At 38.2% G+C, this 18833-nt stretch overlaps 1 protein-coding gene across 1 annotated transcript; it reads right to left on the reverse strand.

Annotated features, from left to right (window-relative positions):
• Positions 1-9910: 9910 nt before the first annotated feature.
• CCDC201 (coiled-coil domain containing 201) lies at positions 9911-15607 on the reverse strand. Its single transcript, XM_066188442.1, has 4 exons — positions 15582-15607; positions 13467-13516; positions 11214-11782; positions 9911-10322 (listed from the first exon to the last, which is right to left on the reverse strand). The coding sequence occupies exons 1-4, from the start codon at positions 15605-15607 to the stop codon at positions 10239-10241; spliced, it is 729 nt and encodes a 242-aa protein (XP_066044539.1). The 3' UTR covers positions 9911-10238.
• Positions 15608-18833: the final 3226 nt, after the last annotated feature.

The raw sequence follows: 18833 nt of genomic DNA on the forward strand, positions 1-18833 counted from the left end.
GCCGCTGGGCAGGGCCTGGGGGAGGGCAGCTCGGCGGCCCGGGGTGCAGGAGGCGCTTCACAAACGTTCGGCTTGGCCGGGCCATTTATACGGGGCTTTGCCTGGGTATTAATCTTTAACCCCGAGTTAACTATTATCTGAACAGGAGGGCCGGAGAAGCATCGTTTCACTGGCAGTTCAAGTCCCTGGCCACTCTTCCCCTCCCCTTTCCCTTTCCCCCTTTATCTATTTTCTTTTCTCCAGACATGCAGGAATGCTTTTATTCCCTCACTCCCACCTCCTTGCCCCAACACAGTTAACATGGAAAAATGTGGTGGGGGCTGGAAACAAAATTGGCAGAAGGGAATGGACGAGTGGGGGCTATAGCCTCCTCTTTTGCTTGTCACAAATGTCTCCTGTTCTTGACTTTTCATAAAAATGTAAATGTTCAAAAAACAAGGGGGGGGGGGGGGGGGAGGGAAATCCCATGGAGACTGTAGCAACAGAATTCATATTTCCACAGCAACAAACGCAACAAACCCTTGTTTAAATTTTGTCACGTGGCTGCAGGTTAGAAGTATATTGACATACTGAAGAGGAGGCCTCAAGGGTAATAAAGCCATCAAGATCTTGTAACTACTGCACACATGCACGTACGAGTCCTTGCATTAACCTCCGCAAGCGGCTGCGCAGCTGAAGCAGGATCTCCTGTGCCTGGGCTCAGTTTTGCTGCTGCTCCTGGGGTGAGAGGAGGATCAGTCCTCAAAACATACACTTCAGGGAAACCAGTATTTGTAAAACAGTTCAAATATAAACAAAATACCTGCTTTTCTGTCTGTCCTTTTAACTCTCTCCATCTCCTCATGTATCACATAAGGGAGATGTAGGTGGGAAATCTTTCTTTTTCTCCTTTGCCTGCAGCAGGTGTTAGTCCAGTAAGATAAAAAGTACTCAAACTTCACTGTGCTGTACTGATTATTTTTTCCTGGTATTCACAGTATGTACCAAGCTTGAAATAGCACATTCAACTGCAAAGTCTTTTAATGCAGCATGATTTTTTGTTTTGTTTGTGTTTTTTATTTTTTAACATTTCTTTATCTTCTTTTGTAAATACATCATTCATGTGAAAGAAAGTGAAGCAGAACTGCAGAAAATGTTTAATGTCACTATTCACTCTGTTCTCTGATATTGATATGAAAGGTTTTATTTATAATGTAGTGATTTTTACCCCTCTATATTTTAAAGTCAGTTCTCAAAACGGTTCTCATTGATTACAGACTTGGAATATTTTCATTTAACTACTTTCTTTCTTTTTCTTTTTCTTTTTTTTTTTTTTTTTAAATTCAGATGGTTTCAGGCATCTCTATCTAGATACACCAATGTTGAAACTCTTTGGCATTTTTAAGTACTTTAAAGAAATCTAATTTTACAGATTTTAAAACAATTCTGTGGACTTTGCATGTCTGACTGGGAGTAAATTTTGCCTGAAGGTTTAGGGCACAACAATTGCAATTAGATTTTTCAAACTCTTTCCCCCTTTTCATTTCTACTTTTTCTTGTGTATTTGTCTTGGAAAACTATGACTCACCTACCATTCAAAATCAAGTGAAAAATATACAGAAATATGTCTATTTCCTCTCCCAAAAGAAAAAAGAAACAATGTAAAACAAAGTCTCTTTCATGAAGAAACATGAAAAAATACAAATGGAAAGTAAGCCAAGTTGTAAAACGACAAAGACCCGAAGAGCTCATAAGCACTTGTATATGCATATGCATGTATTCATTCACTTATCTGATTATGGATTTTGCTGTGTAGACAGCTTTTTATGAATAGTATTGAGGATCACTGACCAACTGCTTAACATAAGCTACTTGCCTCTGAAATTACTGTTCTCCAGCCTTTCACTCTCCTGCCTGCAGTTTTTCTGTCTAAAAAACCTGAGGTGAACTGAGAGTAAATAGCTTTTAATGATATATGTGAAATTATTTTTAAAAAAGGATTTTTTTAACTCATCACTACTATTTTTAAGTAACCAGATAAAGGCACAAGGCAAGAAAAACATGCTTATCTGATGTACAGGCCTAAATAATAAAACTCCCATTAGTTTCAAAAAAATCTCATTCTTCCCCTGTACCATCTTGTTCTCAGGTCTTTGGCAAGTTTTTCATTACTGTCAGGCAGCTGGCAGTATCTGAACTGCTCAAGCAGTTCCTAACAACTTGCAGCCTTTTACAAGTCAGATCTTTTCAGTGTACCCAGTAAGATAAACAACACTCCTCTCCACAGATTATAAAACATTTTGAAAATGTTTTTGGTTTGTTTCCTTTATGGTTCCAGGTCCACTTGAAATCATGGCCCAGCCCTTTTTTCACTTGCTATCTTTTGTGAAATCAAATTAAGGAAACCTAAAAGTCTGGTAAAGCAGACTTTGTGAGATGTTCTTCTGTACAAAAGGTAGACCCATAAAAATCAGTCCCTTCATATTTCATTTACATAAATGTAATGAACATATGTTAGAACAGATTATGATAACTTAGGGCAGTATCAATCAACCAGGCAATGTTTTCGTATAGGCCATGATACATCAATGAAGTCAAAGTAGTGTATATGTTTATGTAGACTCTGTTTGATCTAATACTACAACTCATCTACCAATCTCCATCTCTGACCCTGACATGGCTTTAAAGAACACAAACAGATAAGAGTCAGGAGGTTAAAAACATTCATGATGTAAAGCTGTGTTTACTAAAGACTTTTGACGGTAATTTTTAGGTGTTCCAAATGTTGACTTCTAACTTGAACCACTTGACACAAGACACTACATGAATCCTAGGCAAGGGTTACTTTTTCTGCATGATTTTCCCGTTGATTTCTCAATAATTCTTAGTCAATGACCTAATTTTGAATGATAAATAAAGTTTGAGATTTTTAAATTCTTTTTCTTTAAAGTCGTATGGAGTGGCTCACAGAATGTAAAATTTTATATACTTTTGGGTACAAGTAATTTTTATCCACTAACTATCAAAAATTCAAGTAACTTGCCAAATAATTTCATACTGAGACTGCTTATCTGGGTATGTTTAAAAAAAACCCCAAATAACCAGTGGAATATCCTCATTATCTTTTTTTAGGTAAGAAACTAATTCTGAATTTTAAGCTTATTATCCAAAACTGCTGTGATGCACACATGCACACACACACACACAAACACAAATGCCATCAAGCATTTGAAGAGGAACAGCTATGATAGAAACATAACCCCCCTAGTTTCTTCTCTGAATTTATTCCGTATAAAAAATGCTTTATTTCAGCTGTGTGGATTATTAGGAATTCCAGTCAATTGATTGTGCTTAGGTTATGGATGAATAATTTGATTCACACATTTGTTGACTGTGTTGATATTTTTCTCAAAGATATCTATCTGGTGAAAAAAACCTGTTTTGCCGACTTATTAAGTGTATGCAAAAAAAGGACACCTTTTAAAATTTCAAGATGTATTTTCCTTTAACTCACTGATTTTGCATTCTGAGAAACTATACCAACCAACAGACCTTTTGGTATCATTAGTCTGCTACAGTGTTTTTCCTTCTCTTATTCATCTCTTCTCCAAATGTGATCATAATAGATTTCATTTTGCTGGTCCTACACAAGGAATTTCCTCTGTGATTTGTTTTATCATTTTTTATCATCTACCAGCTGTGACTAAAAAATCTGCTATGAATATACTAGTAAAGGTCAGGATACACTGTTGATTTCCATGCTTCCATCAAAAACTTTGTGGTATAATTTCCAGTCCTACAGTCTTGGTGAACTTTTTCTCAGCTACCCAGAGGTATTCAGAATGCCATACAGCACTTCTTTCTCCACTATTCCAGTTTCACCCCTTCTTTCGTCCTTCTAGCACAGTTACAATTATAACACATGTCCACAGTAGCGTATGTGTGGTACATAAAGTTTTTGATTGCAATTGCAAGCCTTCCATCTAACTGCAGTGTCCTCCCTCTCCTGGTGGCAAAGCTTCTTGCTGTTGCTGAGGTATGGTTTGTGCAGGTTTTGGGGGTTTGTGTGATTTTTTTCTTCTAGAGGAGTAACAAACGCTAAAGCATCCATGACCTTCATATAAATACTCTCATGCAACACCAATTTGATTTAAGTGCATGCTATATGATGCAATGAATTGCTCGTGCTCTCTTGGCTGGAAATTCATACTTTGAATACTGGGAATGCTTTGAAACCCATTTTATCTAGACATCTTTTAAGTGCTTTTTTTGGATCCAGTTCCTCTCCAAATTAATTTGTTGGCAATTGTGCACATACTTTCTTTCCTATATTTGAATTCGCATCGGCTTTCCATACCATAAAATTAAATTGTTCCATTTCTAGGAAGAGAACCTTTCTTTCTTATCTTAGAAGTGTGAGATATTTCCCCTACCATTGCTGGCACCTCCTCTTTAGGAGAAAATGTAAGCTTTAGGATGATTATGGTGTCTACTTGTAGAAGAAGGTCGCTACAAAGGACAAACCTGCAAAGACATGAAGAGCTGAAAGAAGACAGTTATGGTAGGACAAGTAGAGCTAGGAAAGGCCAAAAGTAAGAACTAGAGGACAACAAAAGGGATCAAAATGGCAGCAACAGTAAGAAGCAGAAAATATGAAGGATATTTTTCCTCTTTCTTCTTCCCATTTCTCCTATAAAAATGAAGAAAAACAGGAGAAATCCCCCACAAATCCACAAAGAAATTAAAAAAAAAACCCCACAAAACGCCACAGATGCAGGACAGTGAATGACAGAACAATCATGCAAGTTCAATCTTATTTTTAATAAAAACTTAGGGAAAGAGGAACTACTTTGACAGATAACACTTAAAAGCACTGACTTCACAGTAAGGCTAGAAACAAGGGTTACTGCCTTGCGAGCTAGGACATTTGGTTTCAAGCTTCTATCTCACATGAGAAGGGGATTTGAAAGGCAAATCTGTAGTTCCAGAATTTTATACTGTGGGCTGCTGGAGTTGAAATCAGGTAGATAGAGCTCCTATCTCAGTGCTGTCTGCTATACATCTCCATGCACATGTACCGTTATATGATGGAGGGGTGGGGCTGTTGTAAGTGCTGTAAAGCCACATGTATGAGTGTACCCAGGTGGCTGGCAACTATCAAGCTCTACAGGATTTGCGTGCCTATTGGGACTGACTGCACTGTTAAGCACCATTTAATTGCATAGGAGTATTAGGTACCTATATAGTAGTAGAAAGCCTGAGCAAAGTTTGGACAGGGTGAGGGTGAGCAGCTCAGGTCCAAATCTTAAAGGAGGTGGTAAGATCTGTTCCTAGTTCCAGTTTTTAGCAAGATTTGAAAATGTTACTCAATTGCTTTAACTGGTCTAAATTTTCTAGGTGCTGCTAGGCTCAGTGTTTGTTCATTTGTTTCTAATAAGTTGGAAATGTTGAGGAGGGAGCTATTTTAATAGGCATGGTGGAATTCATTAACAGATGGAGCTAAGGGAGACTTTTGTATGTCTCATACAACAAAACACAACCAAGTACAGGTCAGTGACACTGTTGTGAGATTTATTACTCAGGGTTTTATCTATAGCAGGAATGTAACTGTTGTAACTTAGAGGCAAAAAAATTTTGAGTTTTTATTTAAAAGTTTTCCACTTTTCCTAGTTATTTTTAAATTGTTTAGCTGTGATGAGCAAAGGTAGGACCTAGTTTCCATTTGTCTGTTACATAAATCTAAAACATGTTACATAGATATGCTAAACATTTTTCTCTTCAAACTGGCCTCTTACAGAAGCACTGCAGCTGGGCAGAGTACTCCCAGCTCTCTCAGCAGGAGTATTATCATTGCTTCAGTGGGAACAAGGCCAAGATCATAAATCCAGGATGAAGACATTCCTGTCTCTTCCCTCTGTTCTTGGTAATGTTTTTGTTCTTCTCCCTCCAACATCATGCTTAGTCACCATCAGCAGGTAGGTTGTGTAATATATATTCAGGGACAAGTGTACTGAAAACAGTTCCATAGGTCAAGGTCATAGCTTCACTCCAAAAGGAGAAATACTGCCCTAAAAGAACACTCTCAATGGGAAGGCTGTTCTGAACTTACAAATATGTCCATGTTGCATTTGAAAGTCAGGACAACACCAAAGCTCAAGAGTGTATTGCAACTCTGATTCACATGCATTCATGCAGGAAAAGGGATTTTTATTTTACAGAACAATATGTCTTGGAGATTATCTTCTCATAAGGATCTGGTGCCTGTAGCTGCTAACATTTTTCAGCCTCAGCACCCAAAATCCATACTTAAGGTCTGTAATAATTGGGAAGATTTCTTTTTTACAGGTGTTGGATTTTACAACTCTCTGGAAGCTTCTTTTTTTTTTTTCCCCACTGTGATGATACTGTAATATAAACGTTCATAAAGGAATTTCATGCATGAAGAGAAGCCCTAACCAAACAGTAATTTGCCATTGTTGCCACCAGAGGATGAACATTAAACAAGAGTGAAACTGCATAGTAGTAGTTCTCCTCCCAAAGTGTATTCCTTTCAAAATGTACATGCATTGTATTGTATGACAGAAAACTAGCTGTACCATTTAAGCATAAAAATTTAATTCCAGTAGATTTGTAAGTCTGCTGGAGAAATGGAAGGTAGTGCAAACTCTCTAAACAAAAGATACACTAGCTGTTTGGTTGTTGGTGGTTTTTTAATTTATTTTTGCCCTATGGATATTCTTACATGTGAAGTATAATAACAGCAGTATAATTTTGTAAATGCAATTTGATACATTTAATTTCACACTTTCCAACATTCTGATTTTATAAATTAGACACAAACCTTTCTTTGGTAACACCATTCACTAAGGTCTGTACAATATAGGCCTGGTTGAAGTCCCTTGGAATTGTTACATGCAATTAACTGCTGATACTGTGGTTGTAGAATGTCAGACACATGTTGGAAAACTCCTGAAGAACCAGTTGATTGTATTAATATTCTCATTAAGTACTCTAACTACTTTTATAACTTTTGCAAACTCATGAACACCTAAATTATTCTATAACAAATACTATATAATATTTTCTATTTATTCTTAAACATTCTAGAGAGGAAATAGAAGTAGTTTCCAAAATCATGAGACCCCTTGGTTTTTTGCATCCATCTGCCTGATATAGCCTGAAAACTTGGAAAGACTCAAAGTCAGTTCTCTGTTACAATTTGGTACAATTTATTTTCCTCCACTGAGGAAAGTCTTTGGGATTTTTTTGGCACCAACTAGTTCAATGAACCTGACAAGGTGGCAGCCTTGCTCCCTGAAAAACCTTCCCATCATTTACTGTGTTCTGAATTTCAGATGTTTTGCATTGCACTTGGAATGAAGCCAAAGATACCTTAGACATTAAGTAGCCATATTCCCTGGATTCCTTTTGCATTTAATGTAGCCTAAAGCAGGGCCTTAGAAGGAATTTGCAGCAACTACACCCCTGGCCTCCTCAGGTCTGGAACTTGTCCCACATGACCTTTTGTAAGAGACGGTCCGAAGATCCCTCATCTGCCTCATGACCATCGTCAAGGACAGAGACTGAAACCCCTAAAAAGGACTCTAAAATCTCAACACAGGAGTTCTGGTCTGGCTGAGGTGGGATGTTGGCCAAGTGCTGCCTGCAGGTGTGTTCAATGGAAAAACCTAGCACGCATTCCTATCGGAACATCAGAACCTGAGCAGAAAAAATGGGCAAGTCACAGTGAGTGGACGTGTGCCTGCTGACCTGTTCTGAGTTCTCAAAATGAACACACTGTAATGATTTCCCCCACTTTTTGGCCAACTGCCTGTCACTTCAGAGAGGACTGTAAGGACCCCTGAGTTAACCAAAGACTTTGAGATCTCCCCACGGAAGAAGACGGATCTATTGGCTGGACCATGAGGACTTTGGACCACGAGAATTTCATTGCTCCGTTGGTACCTATAACCCATCCCCTCTTTCTCTTTTCTTGCTATCCTTTATTTCCCCTCAAATCCTTCTATCGCATTTGATGTTGGCACTAATAAATGTGCATTTGTTTGATGAACACTAAAATCCCCTCTGTGTTGTTTTTTGCACTCTGAGATCAGTAAACGAACCATCATGACCCCCGCTTGCATTGGCGGATTGTGACACCTTTCCACTTGGCCTAGCATCATGGAGGGCACCTACCTAAGTAGACAAAGGCACTTTGGGGTGTGACAACAGAGTCTAAGTTTTGGCAGAAGACCAGTGTCAGATATCAGAGGGTATCAGATGGGCAAGGAATCCAGCAGTGAAGAGCAGGCACAAAAGACAAAAGACATCTTTGTCTTATAAGGAAGGAAAGATCTAGAGGCCAGATTGGAGAAGATATTAGATGAAGACATTTGAAGACCAAGAAACCGGACAAGGCAGGAGCCAAGAGTGACTTTGAGAGGCAACAGTGAGAATGAAAAGCAGAAGCAGTATCAAGAATTCCTGAGACTAGGATGAGAAGCCTGAAGAAGGAACAACTGGAACTGACTATCTGGGAAGGTACAAATAAACAAGAGGCAGAACTGGGTCATTTGGATTAAGCATTGGGTCATGCAGCCAGACTAATCTGTGCTTTTCCCAGGGGTAGAGGAGGGTTTTACGCTAAACTTGCACTTGCCTAATCTTAGTTCAGCCCCTGGCACAAATCACAGATTTGAAATGCCTGCAGGCTCAAGGGGAATAGCAGCACATCTGCAACCATGCCTATTTGATCTCAAAAGAAGCTTGGGATTTACACCAGCCAGGAGGTCTCTGGTTGCCAAAGGAACTTGTGAAGGCCAGACAAGCAGTCCAGGTAACACACACGAACAAATTCCAGAACATTAACTAAACATGAAACCAAGTGAGCATGACTTGGCTCATGACCTGAAGGACAGCATCACCATACTTCCTGGCTACACAGAAAGCCAGGTCTGAGGATAAGGCTGTGAAGAATTTCACTTCAAAAATCTTTAGCAAAAACATCCTAATTCCTTTTAAAGCCTGAGAGAGGTTGTAAAACCACAACTTCACTTTTACCTTTTGGAGTGTAACACAGATGCTATTGATTGGCCTGTCTCAATGTTGGCATGGGACATACTTCTCTGCCACCTTGGATGTAAATATTACAAGTTACAGTTTGTGGGAAGAAAATGCAAAAGTGTACCTTGCCTCCATTCTTAACTGGCAGCTTCTTTTAAATAGGACTCTCCCCTTTGGGGTAATTAGTGCCTGGAACAGCTGCAAAACCAGTATAAGCCAGGAAAGTGCACATGCTAGAGCCACACAAGTGCAGAAATATGTGAATGTAGGTGGTAAAACTTCTGGATTCCTGCTGCTGACACTGCACAGATAACTTAGAAGTCATAGACCCTGCCTGTTTAATCTAAAGATTAAAAAACAGACAACAGTAGGAACTTACATGAGTATTGTGCTTTTTACATCAATTCTTGACTGATGTTTCAGAAAGTTCCTTTGAGCTAAATTGCTATTTTGACAATACAGCTGTCAGGTAAGACACGCTTCTTGACCTCCATGCAGCAGCCCCAGAGGAAAAAAACATAAAAAACAAACAGAAACTCCATACTCCCTCAAAACACGTAGCCAAGGAGTAGGTATCTCAAATACAACAGTGAGTTGCATTTACAATCTAAGGCTCAGACAAACTGATTTTGAACCAAAACTTACAAATAGGTTGCAATTAATTAGTAAAGAATGGCCTCCATCCTTGGTGCCTCCCAGTATTTCCTCATTTCACCAAGTAGAAGCAAAACCATTCCACATTGCATCAGCTTTGATCACCCTTAAGATGAAGAGATTCTCCTTTGGCTAATCAGGATTTCACTCTATTTGGCCACTAGGACTTTGTCTAGTAACTTCTTGTTAGGAAAGATCAGCCAACCCTGTAAGACTTGAATGCTATATGAAAGATTAAGGCCAGGAAGAGCTGTAGTAGTATGAGGAATGATTCTTAAACATTAAGTTCTTCCTCCCTTCTTAGTTCTAGGCCTTTTATTCATTATAAATTAACATTGACTCTCACGTAGAGGCTCTTCTTAATTGATATCTGACTTCTCCTAGATTTAAGAGGAAAAAATGACAAAACAAATGACAGAAAAAGAACATTTTTTGGAAGGAAAGAGGAAGTTTAACAGGCACTATAATGAAGGGCATGATTTATTGGAACTCGCCATTCCCACATGATGAGTGTAACAGCACTTATCCCACAGGTAGCCCAATCAAACTTCAATTGTCAGTTCATGTTTTGTTGCCTCCTCAATGTTTTTAAGTTGACGCAGCAGCCATTCTCTTTCTTTCTTTCTCTGTTATAGAAGAAAAAATCTTTTTTATGAACCTAATCCATTCAGATACCACTTGCTTTCAAAAACAAAAAACCTACACGAAGGACTTATGACCCAACTGAATTTTGGCTGAAGTTTTCCATTTGTTTCAAGCATAGAAGCTTTAACTCTCAAAGCTGGCAAGTTTTCTTGAGTTTTCAACAGACTCAAGAACAATATGGCACAGAATAAAAAACAAACTAAAACAGAATTGGATAGCTTCACATTGACATGACAAGCTTCAGAGTCTAACTCTGCTACTGTCCTATCCTTTCTATGGGCTTTCCACAGGCCTTTAGCAAATAACTAAAGCTTCAGAAAATTGAGTTCTTGTGCGTCACAGACAACCGACACCTGCAGAGCATCTATTAATCTAAGCTTTCCCCAGGAAACCCTACATTAGTCAAAAGGACTGCTCACAAGATCCCATGTGCAATGACTGTCATTCTTTTCACAAAGCACTACAATTTGGATTGAACAGAAAAAAGAGCAGATTGGTTCTTGAGTTTGAGCTGACTTGCTAACAATAAGAAGCTTTAGACTTTCAATTACTTATGTCTTCCTATTTAAATATCTTCTAAATAAAGAAGTATATTTGAAAAAATATACTTTCCCACTAGCATACACAATGAAACATACCAGTTCACAAGCTGAAGCAAAAGCTAGTTTGGAAGTTTGCATGGCATCCCATCTGTGGTTAGGAATGGAATCACAGGGTCTACCAAGTTATGACCCAATTCATAAACAGATGGCCTCACTGGTAAAGATATGGGAATGTTCTATTAGTAAACTATTCTCACTTTTCTAGAAAGATCTGTATATATTCAGCATTGGTATATATTCAGCATTGAATAACTAAATTAAAGCCTTTACCTGAAGAATTTTATCAATTTTTTTCTTTCTGGGTTTTGCTACCAGGGGATCTTTTATCCCTGGTATTCCAGAGACAAGCCATGAAGGTCCACTCTGGGGAGTTACTGCAGCATCCACAGACGCTCTGGTGATAGCTTGAATTTCTTTGTTTGGGACGACCTTGTGAGCTGGCTCTTGATTTGATTCATCAGAGGCCAACACAGTGGAAAGCCTCCTTCTAGAAAATACAAGCTGACAGCTTTGGCTTTTCTCTTTATTTAGCTCTTGCAAATCAAATGCTGTTGAAAGCATTTTTGGGGACATATGAGGAATGTATACATCAACATGTGCTAATGATACTTGAGATAATGATGTACTTAGATTTGATTTTGGCATTGGAGAGCCATAAAGTCTCTTTGTAGCATTTTGGTCCTTGATTGACTGATTTGTCAGATCTGTAAGAGATGGACTTGTTCTTGAAAGCTTTGAGTTCACTGGGGTGCTGTGTCTCACCATTCTCTTTTTTAGAGATCTTTTAACATTCAGAAAAGAATCATCTTCCTCTGACATCTTGAAGTCAGGTTTATTGCCTTAAGAAAATAAGAAGATTGTATCACTCTTCACACTGTGAGAGATGCAATGCAAGCTGCTTTTTAGCAGCAAACTGTTAAATCAAATCCAAAGTGTTCCTGTTTTCATGTCTATATTCTGTCTTTACATGGAATTTATCCTTTATATAGATCAGTGTTGAAGCAGTTGGAAGAGCCATGTTGAAAACAGAACATGAGAACATAGCTGGTCACACATCCAACACTTACTCCTCTCCCAGCCTTCTGCATGAGGAGCTCCAAGTGTGCTAGAATTTTTAAAGACTTTTGATTAACTGCAACATCATTAAGATAGTGTTTTCTCCTTCCAAGTGTATAAACAATATTCTTCTGGGATTTCAGCTGCTAACACTCCATATGTAGCTGAAAACTATTAGATGGCAGAGGGACTACTACTGTGTAGCAAAAAATCAAGTGCTCTAAAGGGATGGGCAGAGAATTTCTGGATTCACCAATGATCTCTTAATCAAATTGCCATTTTATTTCCTTTTATTCCTTGAAAGGGGGCTCAAAAACCTCTAATTCCCTCCTATTTACGTGACATCTATCTCACTTCAGCTGACTCTAAGCTTTGATTATATAAAAATATTTATGTTCTGTTCAAGTCTATTTTCAACTGAATTTACAATGGCAAGGTTGCTTTTGCTAGTAGTATTATTCCTATCCATTTGCAAACCCCCAATAAAAAGAAACTCTAGTTCTTACACTTGCTACTTCTTGGGCAGAAAAGCCCAAGATAAAGATATCCAATTTAAGATAAATAGCTAAATCAGGTGAGCAGTTAAGTACTCCTACTAATTGTTGAACTCTTTGCTTTCATGAGGTTGTTCAGATACTTCATACAGGTTAATTGCCCCATATTCCAACCTGTATATAGGTTGCACCTTGGAGGGGCAAGACAACAAGACTACCATGAAGCAGGGCGGTATATTTGCTGAAGTAAAAGGTATTAGTTCTCCATCCCTTGTCAAGTACTTGTGTAGCGTCTAAGTTCTCTAGTAGAGTTTTACATCCATTTTGTGTTTCTAAACACAAAGGTGGCAAGAGAGAGAACACTGACTCTTCAATACAGCAGAAGTCAGGTGTTTTAGGTTTTGGGGTTTTTTCCCCCCTTAGAAAGAGGGAGGAGTACTCCATAATAATTTTTATTTGGATATCCTTCTCTCACTTCTTAGCAGTGCTAGCTTGTGTGACATATAGGCAGCACTCAGTCTACAGAGACTGCCTTTTTCCTTTCCTGTTTAGACAGATTGACTTCCTTTAGTTTTTGTCAGAGAAGTTTACACGATTAAACTTAGAAAAGGAATAAGAAGAGTTTGCAGCCACCACTCCTCCCCCAAATCTATCCTCAGATATGTATTTTAATGCTTTCCATTAAGTAAATTACATCATTAAGTAATCAATTAAAAGCTATTTCTTACTTAAATTAGTTTTAACAATTTTTTTCAACCAAAGTTTTTATGGCAAACAAGTATTATTTTTTTTACATTTCTCTATGCTTTAAAAAATAAATATTTATAAGCAACAGAGTTTTCTACTCTAATACCACCATAGATAAAAGAGAGAAGTCTAAAAACAACAGAGAAATATAAGCTATTCAAGAATATCAAAGTGCATTACAGAGAATGCATTTTACAAGAAATTTGACAAAATAGAGCAGGCTTACCAGATCTACCAGGTTCTATCTGATAGATATCTTCCTTCCTTCCTTCCTTCCTTTTTAAAGTAATCTAGCTTCAGCTGATACTTCCCTTCTTATAGACCTGTTCATCCTGGCCATCCTTGGCTGCTGACACTCCCTAATTAACCCATTTAGTATTTTTTTGGTGTTATCAGCAGTACTTCTAAATGAATAAATAACTAAATAGAAACCTAGGATTAATTGATCATAGGAAAATGGGCTAGCCAACTTATTATCTATGTGCTATGTTTATTGCTATTTAATCTCTGCTGTTTGCTGCTTGTTTCAATCACAAAAACACTCTAGTGGTTAATTGCCTTCACATGGCTTCTTAAGGCACATTGAAGATCTGCTGCAAGATGGATGTATGTTGATGGAGTATATTGCTGTCCTGGTTTTATTTCCTCCTGCTTTTCTTGCTTGAAAAATAAATGGGAAATTAATGTTAAATCTGCCATGGAAAAGCTCTTTTAGGAAAACAGAAAATGAGAATAAACTGAAAAGCTGTGAATTTCAGTGTGTATTTCATGGTGTTTTCAGCTCACAGCTAATGACAGCATTCTATCTTGAAGTATGTGTTTTCAAACTCTCAGCCCTTAGATTAGAATTCCATTGATTTGAAATGGTATGGTTTAGGTGGAGGACTGTAATTTTTATCAGCTGAAAAGCAGTTGGACTACACCAGACCTTCTGAATTGGAAGTCAGTTCTGGGGTAGCTGACACTAAACAGCTGTTATCGCAATGCTGTAAAGCAAGAACAGGTGTGAGGGAGCGTGTGCACAAATAGTGGGGTAGCACCTTTTGACAAAGCATGACCTATGGACTTTTAAGCTGATCAGACAGACCTTATTTTACAGCTTTATGTGGCTGACCTGAGGCTGTAGAGTGTATCCAGCACAGACAGAGGGGCAAAAGCAGTGATCTCGCAGGAATTTGGACTTTTGGTTCCAGAGAGTCTGGGTATTTCAAACCTAATCACAAACCACTCTCTCTTGCCACATTAATAGTTGTACTATGAATAGAGAATTGGAGCTACCAGTTCAATATTTAGAAGTAACAGTCTGTCAGTATATGGATAAAGTTGCTAGGCTTAAGTTATGTGCCCCTAAGGAGCTGAAAGAGAGCTTGAGAAATGGAGGCACATTACAATCACATGGATTGCATGAGTAAACATCTTGGAAATAAATAGTCTGTCCAGGATAAGCTATTTATTTCCTAAACTCCCAGGGGAAGTTCCTACAGGAATATTTTGAGAATTAAACAAAAACTATTTTGAGATACTTGTGGCTGGGGAAAAAAAAAAGAAAGAAAAAGGGAAAAAAAAAAAAAGGTCTCAGTCATTTATAAACAGAGACCAATCTTTACCTCATTTTGAATATTTGTAGTTAGTTTTCATACCTTGTGGCTTGGTGAACAAACCCACCAGGTCAGCCATACTGTGCCTCACAGGCCCGGCAAGCCAGTTCTTTATATAGTACTGAGCACAGAGTGATGTCTTGACATGGCGTTGCAATGTTTGTGCTGTCCTGCTATACTGTGGCACATAATATCACCTCTCCCAGCAAGGCAGTGATGCAAACAACACTGAGCAACCTGAACCTGCACGAGAAGCTTTTTTTGGGGTGCTGAGAAAACTGACATAATTTTACTGGATCCGTTTAAAACCTAATGGCCTTACCTCCCAGCTGATGCTTGGCACTCCTTGCTGTACTTGTCCTCACTTTTTGTGTCCTTTTCCACGGTATCTCACAGTCTGCAAGGGCTGTCTGTGGCTGCATCATCTTTATGTCTACCTTTCATGGCCTTTTCTGCAAAACTCTTATAAAACAACCTTCCCGTTTTTTCTAAAAAGCCTTTAATTTCTGTTTTTTTCTATAACCTTGCTGAATATTCTCAAGATACTAATTAGAAGATTTGCAAATTGTTCTTGCTGTTAATAATGGTTTATCTTATGTCCTACAGATCCATTTCTTTATCAAGTAGTGGCAGGATGTTACAGATAATCGGAAAGACATAACTGTACAGAGATAAGACAGAAAAGAGTCCAATATTAATGTAAGAATCAGAGCTCAGCGGAACACCTGCAGGGATTATATTACCTTGGTCTCAGTGTATCTGTAGCCATGATCTATATCTGAACAGGAAACACCCAAACTGTGACTTGAGTGACACCTTGAAATCTTCCTGCATCTTTCAAAGAATTACACATACTGTGTCCTGCACTCAGACCTATTCATTATGAATAATTCCTTCACTAAATTTACATTCCTTGGAATGATCATCTTTATCCTCAGCATTGTCTGCTTGATATTTTGAGCAATACCTTCAAAGGTTTTGATACAGCCTTTCAGCCTATATTTACACAAAATTCCTCTCATTTGTTGCATAATGCAAGATGGCACTCAATTCTACCAGTGTTATTATATATCTCCATATATATTACATCAAACTCCCACTGCTTTAGGTTTGTGTCTTGAAAGATTCCTTTGTTGATATCATTTTAGGAGATAATTTAATCTTTCTAAATTTCTTCCAAAAATGCAAAACCTACTTAGGTTACTGCATTCCCTTAAATGAAACACTAATTCTTAAATTTTTTACTTCCAACACCAACAAAAGTGGGGAATATAATAACAGCACAGTGTTTTGTTCAAATTTCAGCCCCTTCATTCCAGTCCTAATACATGAATTCACTTCAAAGACATGGAATTTTAAGGAGGCTTCATCGGAAAAAAGAAATACTGGATTTTTTTTTTTTCAGTTTACCAATGAATAATGTACATGGAGAGACAAAAAATGGACACCTTTCTCCTTTTGTTTTCTGGTTTGTTTTGAGAGATTGCAATTCTTCAATTGCTTCTCTTTTAATTTCTTCATTTTCTACTCTGAAGATGTTGCCAAACAGTTCTCCTGAAGGGAACTTGTATTCTGAACCAGTCCTTAGCTCATATGCTTCTCTAACATATTTTCTTGAATTGGATATGCAGTTCTAATTTGTGAAGTCACAAATCTTCCATAAGTCTCCAAGCTAGGTGCTCTCCAAGAGATAGGTGCAGTCTTTCCCAGGCAGAACACAAGGAGGCCCTCTCCTTGCTCTTGCAACTAGTCTGATGTTTTTAGGCATAGAGGGTGATTCCACGAAGAAGCACATAATAAGAAATAGGAGCTGGTAAGTAGAGCTCAATATTCTACTCTGTCTGATAACCTGTGATGGAATGACCCTTGTTCAAAGCAGTATAAGGAAGAAGGAAGAGCCAGAGGAAGCATGGAAATGGTGGTAAGGATCAAAAGGAGAGTGAAAAGAAGAAATTAAGAGAGGGACACAAATGTGAAAATGTTTTCCTAAATTTAGACTCATGTAGAAAAAATAAATTAGAGGAAAGATAAAAAGAGTGGACAAAGCGAAAGAAAAAATGAAAAAGAAAGGAAATTAAATTGTTTCCTAAGTGATTTAGAAGACTTGGGCCCAAATTACAGCTGTTTATGGATGAAACTCCATAAAAAAACCAAATCTGTTTCAAATTTGCATAAACTATTCTTCCTGTGTCTGAGTTTTGTATACAGGCAAGTCAATCAGGAGTGCTGTAAGAGCGCTGATCGGATTGAGCTCCTTAGTGAAAATGACTGAAACATTTATTTGCTAATGTGAAGTCTAAAATGAGCAGAAAGTCTCATCATGAACTAACCTTTGCAGAATAGTGCCTCCGTTGGGACTGGAAAGCATTATGGTACAGTAGGCGAACAGAGAAGTGATTCTGTCCCAGTAAGCTCCTTGAGCAGACACAGACATTGAAATGGAAACACTGCAACACATTCTGTGGACCTAATCTCTTCAAGTGCATAAAGCTGCACAGGGGAAGCCAGTGGAAGTTTTCAAAACCACCTCAGCACTAGTTTCACTTATTTCAGTAAGAATTACATGTCAGGACACCAGTGAGAATCCTGAGTTTTGTCAAAGGGTAAACAATGCGGACAGACATTTTATATATGTGTTTGGAAGACACTTTAGAGTATAATAGAAAAGAACAGATTAGAATAGAAAGGAATAGAATATTTCGGTTGGAAGGGATCTTTAATGTTTATCCAGTCCAACTGCCTGACACTTTGGACTGACGAAAAGCTAAAGGATGTAATTAAGGGTATTGTCTGAATTACTCTTAAACACTGACAGGCAAAGGGAATCAACCACCTCTCCAGGACACTTTTTCCAGTGTGTGACCACCCTCTTGGTAAAGAAATGCTTCCTAATGTGCAGTCTAAAGTTCCCCCAATACATGTTGCTTTGAGCCATCCCCCCACTTCCTGGCACTGTGTACCAAGGAAGAGAGATTGGCACGTCCCTTTCCCTTCCCCGCTTCAGGAAGCTGTTGGGGGCAGTGAGATCACCCCTCGGTCTCCCCTCCAAACTAGACAAAACCAGTGTCCTCAGCTAGCATGTCTGCCAGTCCCTTCACCAGCAAAACCTTTGTTGAAAGCTTCAGAAACCAAGGATAACTATGGGTCCTTTTTAGTCTGGTAAACGAACTTTTCAGTGCCTGCAAAGCATTATGTACAATCTTGTTCTTCGGCAATTTTAAAGTTTTTGCCTTTTGGAACATTTTCTTCACATGTTAGTTATGTTAGGGTGAAAGTGGTACCTTTGCAACTGTTGGAGGTTCCCATTTTTCAGTGGGACAATGACTTTTTTCTGGCCAGAGGCAAGATCAATATCTTTGTCTATGGTGTCCAGGAACAGACTTATGTATAGCATAATTTTAATTCCAATCTGATCATAGGACCACCTCATAAGGAGCCTCAGAGGAAGGCTTTAGGGAATCCTAGATAAACAGATGTAGTGATCTAATAACCTCTCAGTAAAAAAATGTCTTTGAACGAGCAAAACACTGAGTCATGATGTGTACTTCAGGTTATATATTTCTTCAGGTTTTGGTTATGACTGCTATACTGGACCTGTCCGGTTGGACAACAAATCTGATCTTGTGCATTCAAACCATGATCTTGAACTACTTACTGGGATTCATGGCTTCTCAGAAAGTCAAACCCTTATTTAAATGTCTAAATTATCTTCCATATGATTAATTTCAATAAGAGTTTGAGGAACTATGAGACTTGGCTCTTTGTCTCTGAACCATTTCAAATAGTCTTAAAAGTTTTTAATATGGGTGTTGATACAAAATTTTCACTGAGATCCTCCGATAGCAGGCAACTGGAAGTAGTATTCTAACTGCTATTTTTTTTCTGCTTTAATGTAATAGTAGGACTGAAGAAATAAGTTTCTTAAGGAACATACCTTTACATTTTACAGAAAAGTTCAGTGCCACATCCTCCCGCAGTTTAGACCAGTTTTCCCC

Source organism: Chamaea fasciata, unplaced genomic scaffold, assembly GCF_029207755.1.
Source record: "Chamaea fasciata isolate MVZ Bird 193981 ecotype frontalis unplaced genomic scaffold, bChaFas1.0.hap1 SCAF_1, whole genome shotgun sequence".
Lineage (NCBI taxonomy): Eukaryota > Metazoa > Chordata > Aves > Passeriformes > Sylviidae > Chamaea > Chamaea fasciata.